General features: G+C 33.8%; 1 protein-coding gene across 1 annotated transcript; it reads left to right on the plus strand.

Moving 5' to 3' along the window:
* Positions 1 to 5,788: 5,788 nt before the first annotated feature.
* Positions 5,789 to 6,369, plus strand: LOC131614760 (uncharacterized). The gene is made up of 3 exons (XM_058886313.1): positions 5,789 to 5,865; positions 5,948 to 6,038; positions 6,121 to 6,369. Exons 1-3 carry the CDS (start codon positions 5,789 to 5,791, stop codon positions 6,367 to 6,369), a joined length of 417 nt encoding a protein of 138 aa, XP_058742296.1.
* Positions 6,370 to 9,946: the final 3,577 nt, after the last annotated feature.

A 9,946-nucleotide genomic window follows, 5' to 3' on the forward strand; every position in this document is an offset into this window, starting at 1 on the left:
TCAAACATGTGATTATAAAATTCACTTATACTCACGATGTTTCTGATGGTGGACCTTCTTTCTGCGACCACGTCCTCGGTCAGGTGCGAGTCCAAATGATAGATCTTGCGATCATCTAATGAAATGACCATGAGGTACCAGTGTCCACGCTGGTCTTCTACTGGGACATAAATCTATAACGTATATCAAATTTTTGAACAAATCCGTTAATTGGCTTATGTAAAAAAGGAGGCAGTGCATACAACATCTAACGATTAGAGACAATTAAATGAAACATTCTACCAATCTCAGGTGATCAAAACGAACAGCCCAGTCATCTTTGTAAAACATGTGTAATTCTTCATGACCATTATTTTTAACAACATCTTCCTACAACCAACAGATAGTTTAATACATTAGCATGTGATTATCACTTATTAGTAAAGACTCATGTAAAATAAGCATCATGAATAATTTGGAGTTTATGGTAATTACCGCGAACGACGGAGGCAGGCACCATAAATTTTTGCATACGTTTTGGTGTTGTGACCACATCACCTTCAACGCCATCATCAGTATAATCTGTTCCAAGGTTGGAATTCATTTACACCAGTAACTAGTTAGCCAACAAACATAATACGTAAAATGATGGGTATGTGTATAGGTTAGAAATGTACCTCACTTGAAACCAACATTCCTGGACACATACACTCAAAATCAGCTCTGGTGTACGCTGTCCTACCAACCCTGAATATTGTATCACTGAAATACAACAACGGTTGTTAGTCATTGTTAAAGAGATTTCATAATAAGGTAATAAAATTCATGTCCACGTACGATGAGTCAAAGTCTTCTTGGAAGACATACGCACACACCCTGATTTCCGTTTGATCCAGTTTCATATCAGGGGAGGTCTTAACCGCGCATCTGAAATGCTGCTTAATATAGGACTTGTTAAGAATATCATACACAATCGACATAAACATTGTTCTTTCATAAGTACTGCTTAATGAATTTTGATTACCTTCGGGACCATTAAACCAGTACTGTTTCTGAATGCATTAGTCCTCCCAATAGCAACAGCTTTTTTAGCTCTACCGCCCGGAGATTGTCGTTTGACACCGAGTGATCTGGGAGTGGTTGCAGCTTTTCTCTGCAAGTTGCCAATAGCATTACCTGTAGGCCTCGACCCCTCTCCTGGTGATGGTGTGAATGAGAGCTTTCGACCCTTGGGAGTTGTTGATGTCGTCATCAGCTCCTTGTTTATTGAAATAAATATTAGAACAAATAATTTGAATAACATGGTAAATCAAGTGTTTAAAGTTTAAACAACATTAACGTAAAACCATGCAAATATATGAGTGGAAGGCATGTCACCTTTGCATTAAACCTTCGGCTATAATCACTACTGAATGGCTTGTTGGTGTTGTCTGCAACTTCTTTCCCACCCCTGTTTGAATCGGCATCAATGTATGGAAGTTTCCCATAGCTTGTGTTTTGCCGTTTGCAAACAGTATCGGTACGTACGTAGTTGTTATGGGAGACTGTTCTTTTTTTAGCATTCATTCTTTCCTCGGAGTCGTAGTCAGATATGTTTATTGTACCAAAGTTCTTCAGCTTCTCCATCCCTCTGTCCATCATCTTTTCTTTGCCCCGATCATTTCCATCATCTTCTGCATCAGGGGAATATCCAGAGCTAGCATGGACAACTTTGTCTTTGAACCTTGGGCTACGCATTTCCCCACCTACTTTTTTTAGTATCTCTTTTTGATTGAACACAAGTTTGGTCATCATGTCGTTGTGAGAAATCTCCAGAATATCTATCCTGAAACTTAGTTTCTGCATCATACACAATGGTTGAACCATATCAGTAGTTATATAACACAAAAGTTCAACATAAAACGTTTCAACACAACTCTTATATCTCTTTTTTTATAAGCAATGGATTTTATTACTCAGCACCAGTAGTGCATTTCCACATTACAGAGTTGTATGAATATTACAACTCTTATATAGTTATATACTTATATTTTAAAAGCATGTTGGTTTCAAAAATGTTTACCTCCACGGCATCCAACACATCAGCTAACGTGACTTCTTTGGAGCTTACATCAGGTTTAAATGAGTCGTGATCTACATCTTGTCCAACCCTTGGAATGGTTGATGAACAAATCCTCTCGCCCATCTTTGAGGAGTTTTTGTCACCATCCCTACATAAACACCACAACCTTTATTACTTATGTACATGAACATATAAAAATGTAACACATAAAGACATACTAATAAATATTATTAAGAAGGAAAACTTGCATTCCGTTGTCTTTTGAATGGCCAGGGATCAACACAAAGTCGTTGCATCTTGTTGGTTCCATTGATAATGAGTGCTCTCTTGCTTGTTGTTTTTTTTTTATAGAACTTGCTTGTTGTTGATGTTGCTAATATAAAGAAAATAAGGAGAAACGTAGAGTAATGATGTAGAGACTAATCTCGATACCTATTCCATCAAATCACTTAATTACCATTTAATGTGGAATTGACCCAAGCTATCACAATTGCATAAAGTAAATCAGTTGATATCTTAATATAATATTAAGACCTGTTTGATATGCTACTTGCACATGAGATATTAATATTGTAATCACATACATACCATAAGGTTGAAACTAATGATACATTATATATATATATATATATATATATATATATATATATATATATATATATATATATATATATATATATATATATATATAATGAGGTGCACACCACTCCATCCATAATCAAATATCCCATACACATATAGGGATCAAATGAAAGGTACTACAAACGACAAACGAGTTTCATAAAATGGAACTTATACACATGCAACGCCATGCAACTAAGCTAAAAACACAACAACGATTAAGACCGTAGTCACTACATTGAGACTTGAATCAATCTAAAAAATGGAACACCGTCCACATTGTTATTATATACATTCACTTAACATGTTCATTAGCTAAAACTTGGTTACTGAGGAGCCTGTTTTCTGCTTTCAAAGTAGCAATCTCCATGTTCAGTTCAAAGTTTGCATCCCTCGCATTTTGAAGTTCTTCCGATAGTATTTGGACGTTATAGTAGTTGTAATCACGAATCCTTCTACCTGTTGCGCAAAGCAAACGACGCATTAACAGCACCGCAACATCTTCCTTCGCGTCATAGTCGGTCTTCGCAAAACGGCCAACTGAAACCATAGATTTGGAAAACAAAGGACTACACAAACAAGCATGATACCTTAAAAATTGGAAACCATGTTCAACCTTGACTTCGTGTAGATTGTATACCGGTACAAGGATTCTCATACGGTTGCAAACTACCTCTACCTGTTTTTGTATGCTATTTTGTAGAACGATATCCTCCGCGTCTGTCTCCTCGGCCAAGTTCGACAAAACCGTAGCTTGTAATACAAATAAAAAAGGTTCATAAAGGTTAATAAAGGCCATACATAGTTACATATCATGGTTATCGTTTAATATTATAAGCAACGTATATATACTACATAACATAAGGTTGTATTGTATCAACTTACACGACAGATCTTGAGAAGGCTGAACTTTGTCGTCTGCATACGAACACTCTTCAGATTCGCACGAGTTGATGTTGTGATGTTGTTCATAGACACGACCTACTTGTTTGCAATATTCCGTGTATGCCCTTTCAGCTTGCTCAAGGCTGTAATATTTGCCATGTGCGTTGTTACTCCATTTGTTAACTTGAGCAAAACATTCAGGCCACGACAAATATATACCTGGGTTACGACCTTCAAAAACTACGTATACTTTCTCCATTATCACCCAGGTCACAGTGGATCCCTTGTCTGTTTTGAGTGGATGAAGTTTACCAGCTTTCAAGTTTAAGTAGATGAAGTTGAGTAAATGAGAGCAATAACTGAGGTAGGGTGGTAGTAGTTGGCCATGGGTTAATTACTTGAGCGGTTGAGTATGGTAGTAATTGATATGATAGTTTAATATTGAGGAATGACATTATTACACCCAAATTTGACAATTACACACTATTTTGATACGGTTTGCTTTTTTATTTTATTTAATAGTTATTATAGCATTATTTGAATAACATGAAACTATGAATAATAATATGAATAAAATTAAATAAATAAAGTTTTGTACTCTTTTGTATTAATGAATAATATGTCACAAAATAAGTATAGTTAGATTGAAAAATATATGTTAGTAATTAAGTAATACTAATTAATCATAATATAAGCATAAAATATGGATCTAAAAATAAAAGCCATTTTAGAGAGTTGACCCCCCTAAAACGGTCCTAAATTGGAAGACCCAATTGAGATTAATTTTGATATATATAAAATCAGTGACGGAGTCCGATATTTTGTGAGAGCAATATATTCATGTAGTGTAATAAAAGAGTTTTTATTTTCTAAGCTTAAATATACATCGTACGTATATTAAATATATATCATACATATATTTTATTATGAGATTTAATTTTGAAAAATATTTAATAATTTTGTAATTTTTATTTGTATAATTTTCTCAATGTTATTATAAACAAAATTATTTATCTATCCATCTCTTTTTATATATAAATATAAATAATAATGATATGAATAGTTGTTTGTTTGCCATCTTTGATGATAATGTTGTAATGTTAAAATAAAAATATACAACATAATCTTATTTTTGAAAATTTAATTAAGAATTATTTTAAATTTAAGCATAAAACCAACTTGTCTCTAATTTAGTAGGACATATATGATTTTTATAATAAAAAACTTACTATCATTTATAATGAAACCTTAAATAATTATTCATATACCATGTGAATTCATATTTATAACAAAAATACTTTTTTGATTAGTTAATGCGTTATTCAATTTTAATTAAATATTTCTTATCAATGGTTAAATAATTAGTGAGCATTGCTATTTCTTACGATAAACTTCTAAACAAAACGCAAGAATACATGTGGCAAACTATTACTAAGAGCATGATTATCGGTAAAATTACAAGGTTTCTACACAGTTTTTTATGCTACCGTGTCAGGAGTTATTGGATAATTGAATGGAATCAAAGTTCTTTAGTTTAACAAAGTTGTTACAGTAAAGAACGCTTCTACACTTCCTTTTCAATTATTTTCTTCTTTTTCTTTTAAATTTTTATTAAAAGTGTCCAAATTAATCCAAATGTCAATATATTATATAATTTAGTAGGACTCATTTTAAAGTTTTTGAAGAAGCATATGGATATTTGAAAAATATAGTTGAGTTGTTTAAAAAATTGGAAAAAGTGAAATAATATAAAAAATTATGTAGGACCCATTTAAAGAACTCATATGAGTATAATTGGTGTGGATGCTCTAATAGATGTGGCAGTAAAATATTGATAACAAAACATGGGTTGGATGGTTATATGTCAGTAAGAAACATGGGTGGATGGTTTTTAAAATGGATCATCCAATTACATGAAGACACCTCATTTTCTTCACTTTCTTGCAAGTTTTTCTTCGTAAGTTTTAGTATTTTCCATATATATATATATATAGCACTCATATATTTTTTAGAAAACATAGTGGGTGCAAATTAGGGAGAGAGTTTCAGTGCACCTAGCTCCATCCCTGTATAAAACTGAAAAAGACACCCGTGAATGAACAATTTTATTCCAATACTACATGTCGACCTCACTGCATTGACTGTTTCACTATATTGAGTGTTGCAGTAGTTATATTATTCTTTTGAATGAACAACTCAACTGCACCTGTTTGAAACTGTTCCCTAACCGTGTGTGTATAAATGTCAAGCCAGCTGAGCGTTTTCATTTTATATCTGCGAAGGTTTGCTGAAGAAGGAGAAATGAATCACGGAAGCAGGTAATAAGTTATAAAATAGTTTGGTTGTTTGTTATACAAATGTTTTTGAAATGCATCTGTTGTAATATGTTACATATTGCAGTTCAAATGAATCATCAGATGATGGTGGAGCTGATGGATACTACTGGGAGGAAACCATTACATCAGGCTACACTGCAAGCCGAAATGTTCTTGTAAGTATATACATGTTATTCAATATGCTGCTTCCATGTTTCATTAACACTAACTCAGGTGTTGTAATCATATATTCTGCAGCATATTCCAAGGAGAGTCTGTAGGTCCTGTAGCTTTTTCTCTTCAATGATAGAATTGTGTGATTATGATACAGGACTTACACATGATTGCATCATCCAGAGTGAAACTCTTGACGGTGTAGAGTATCTGTATATAGGGGAGGGGTGGTACCAATTTGCAAGGAAGAAAGTATTCAGGAGAGGTGATCGGGTAGGTTTTACCGTTTCACTGGTTCCTAATAGGTTGTACGTGAAATTGTTGAATCGTTGAAGGTGACATGTTTCGCGGTGTAAAATCAAAAGGCTGGAAAACTTAATGTTTATGGGTCGCCGTATCTAAGTATGTAATAATGTGAACTGTAGTGTTATGTAGCAGTCACAATAGTCGTGTTATATGTAACGCAAATCCGCGTTGTGTCGCGGCGGCGGCCAGTGCTGGGTGTTGGTTTTGACGTTGTCGTGATCCCAAATGTGTTTTATGTTCTTAAATATTAGTGATGAATGAGCAATATTTTATTTTGTGTATTGGAGCATTGATTTTTACTTTGTTGAATAGCATATTGAATTGTTTTTACTTTGTTTTGTTTAAACTATTTTTTATAAAAAGAATTTTAACACATAAATGTATAACTATAAAAATATAAATACTTTAGCTATTTTAAGTTTAATATTTAAGTTATAAGTTGGATTTAAAATTTTTATTATTATTATTATTTAACTTTAAATCTGAATCGTAAAAGATAGAGATATTTAACTTATATTTTAATATTTATAAATTTTTACATTTAAGTTATATTTTTAATTTTTTTATTCTTTATAAATTATTTGTATAAATTTATTTATATTTATTTTTATATATTCGGACATTATATTATCATTAATATTTTCTTTTATTATTATGATTACCTAAATATTACATCTTTATATATTATTTATATAATTATTATTAATAGTTGTGGATGAATATTATATTATTATTATGATTATTATATTTATTTTTAATATAGGGTTAAATTAGTAAAAGCCAAAATTAGGGTTTCTTATAAACTCCCTATGTTAAGAGTAAATTTTCAAAATTAAAAAAATATTAAGAACTAAAATTTATACTAAAAAAACAAATAAATATTAAACGTTATACAATTATAATAATGACAAAATTAAAATAATAATTATTACATATAATTACTATGTATAACTCCTATAATAATTTGTAATTAAAATTGATAAAAGTTAGAATAAAAGTTTGTACGAATTATATTATTTTTACAAATTAAATCAATTTTATATAAAGAATTTTAACTATACTATGCCTTTATATTTCCAACCTTTATGTTACTTTTGTAGAATACTTATTTTACTAAGCCCAAAATTCCAGTTTGCATGTGTTTAACCCTTGCCACATACGTCCACTAAAATGAAAATGGTTAGAGCTCCATCCCATGCAAAATCAACACTACAAAGTTTAACCACTGCATAATAGTAGACATGCAGTAATATTCATACAATCATAAAAGAGCAGCAGCTCTAAAGTTCAAAATACACCATTAGACCATTACACATATAGTTCACACATGAAGTCTTCAACAACATTTATAATACTCCAACAAAAATCTAACTGAAACTGATTAGACTATTAACCAAACTGAACCAACACCGTCACTTGCGACCCACCAAGTATGAACCAAAACAACCACCTGCTGCACGGATACATTATCGACCCAGAATTATCATCTCTCCACACAGACCAATATCCTTGTGGCTGGAGGGTATCTGATGCAGGAAAGACAAAACATCACCTACTCTCAGATCACGGTCTTTTGCAAAGCGGTACCAATCACGGCAAAGATACTTTTCCACCTCATCGTCCCCGTCCCCCCCATTTCACACTGGTAGGTTTCTCCCGTGTCGGTGTCAAAAAAGTTCAATCGTATCCTGGGGGGCGGACAAACAGGTCCTTATCACATGTCTTGGAATTTGCTGCACATATTCAATTTAATGAAATCATTTTACCGTCAAATAACAGAAACTAATCAATATCATTATAATTTGTCAATATGCAACTTACAAGCACATTATTCCTGACAGTCTTAGTCTTCCCCGGCTTCACCACTAGCTCCCAGGTGATCTCTTTACTTTCAAACTCAGTGTTTTCCTCCCTTTCTTCATCACTATATTCACATTACACGCAACATAGTCAACTTAAAGTTAACACACTTTATAATAAAACAACCACTTTGGTTAACATGATGTGATAATAATCGTGAGTCGTGACCTCAAAATACCATCAGTACACCGTAAGAATAGTGACTAATAAAACAGCTTACCATGTCGTATCTGCAAACAGCACGTTGAGTATCATCCTTAGCAGTTTTGCTTGTTTCAACATCATCTTTACTTCCTTCACCACCCGATCCCAGCACTTCCTCCTTACCCGGTTCCTTGTCTTCAACATCATCTTTACTTTCTTCACCACCCGATCCCAGCACTTCCTCCTTACCCGGTTCCTTGTCTTCAACATCATCTTTACTTCCTTCACCACCCGATCCCAGCACTTCCTCCTTACCCGGTTCCTTGTCTTCAACTTCAATCTTTACTTCCTTCACCACCCGATCCCAGCACTTCCTCCTTACCCGGTTCCTTGTCTTCAACTTCATCTTTACTTCCTTCACCACCCGAATCCCAGGCACTTCCTCCTTACCCGGTTCCTTGTCTTCAACTTCATCTTTACTTCCTTCTCCACCCGATCCCAGCACTTCCTCCTTACCCGGTTCCTTGTCTTCAACTTCATTTGTACTTTCCACATAACACATTCCCAGCATCTCCAAACAATATTCTTCATATGACAACGTTTTCCTGGTCTCTTTTGTTCGCATAAATCGGTCGGCCTCATAATGCAGATAACCGTTGTACAACCTTTCCCTGACGTCTTCGTCAAAGTGTAGCTTCTTCAGATTTCGAGATCTGCATAAAATAACACATGTAACAAACATTATTTATACACCATGCATATTCCAGTTAATAACAATTGTGTTTATCTCTACCTCTTCCATTAAATAAAATCTTACAGCTTTCTTTATATATCATGATCAAGAAAAAGACAGTACTTACTTATCATGACACATGCAGATATCATGAACAATAAATCTGAATCGAAAAACACGACCACTACATGCTGTACTCAGCAAAACTTTTGCATAAGTAGCAACATAGTCATAATCAGTCAATACTCAATGTATATATTGGAACAACAGAACCACCACATTTATATAATGCTTAATAGTATACCTTGCCGCCTCGGGTGACATTGATAAATGAGTAGGAAAAGGGATTTCCTTATCTGCTTCAAGTTCTTCATTACTTCCCGCCTCACCAGATTTGCAGCACAATCCCACAAAATTCTTCATAAGATATGGTTTTTCTGATCTTATTTGTTCTTAGCTCCCCGCTCTTCCTCGTGATCAACATAGTTGTCGTACATCTTTCGAAGTTCATGCTCTTTGAAATGTCGTCCATTGTGGGTTTCAGATCTGCATAAAACATAAACTTTCAAGACACATAAGATATACACCATGCATGCCGGTAGAAATGTGTTCGGCCTCTCTGTAAGTCTACCATAAATGGGTAACACAGCGATTCTTTACGGTTCAGAAGCGGTTTCATGAGGGAACATGGTACAATATGAAATTAACACAAAGGGGAGTATTAAACATGGTACGCTTACCCAGAAAGTCTTTGTCTTTTATCTCCATTAGCCATTTTCAGCCGTGAGACCGCCGGTGATGGAGGCTGTGTTGATGGGGTGTGGTGTGGGGTTACTGTTGAAGAAGCAGCTCCTCTCACTAGGAAAC

Source organism: Vicia villosa, linkage group LG6 (genome assembly GCF_029867415.1).
Source record: "Vicia villosa cultivar HV-30 ecotype Madison, WI linkage group LG6, Vvil1.0, whole genome shotgun sequence".
NCBI lineage: Eukaryota > Viridiplantae > Streptophyta > Magnoliopsida > Fabales > Fabaceae > Vicia > Vicia villosa.

What these genes read in the sequence shown, in the direction of transcription:
- LOC131614760 (XM_058886313.1), top strand. Translation starts at nt 5,789, where the DNA reads ATGTCAAGCCAGCTGAGCGTTTTCATTTTATATCTGCGAAGGTTTGCT. An exon ending in GAAATGAATCACGGAAGCAG is followed by an intron (nt 5,866 to 5,947) that starts GTAATAAGTTAT and finishes TACATATTGCAG; the next exon opens with TTCAAATGAATCATCAGATG. An exon ending in CTGCAAGCCGAAATGTTCTT is followed by an intron (nt 6,039 to 6,120) that starts GTAAGTATATAC and finishes TATATTCTGCAG; the next exon opens with CATATTCCAAGGAGAGTCTG.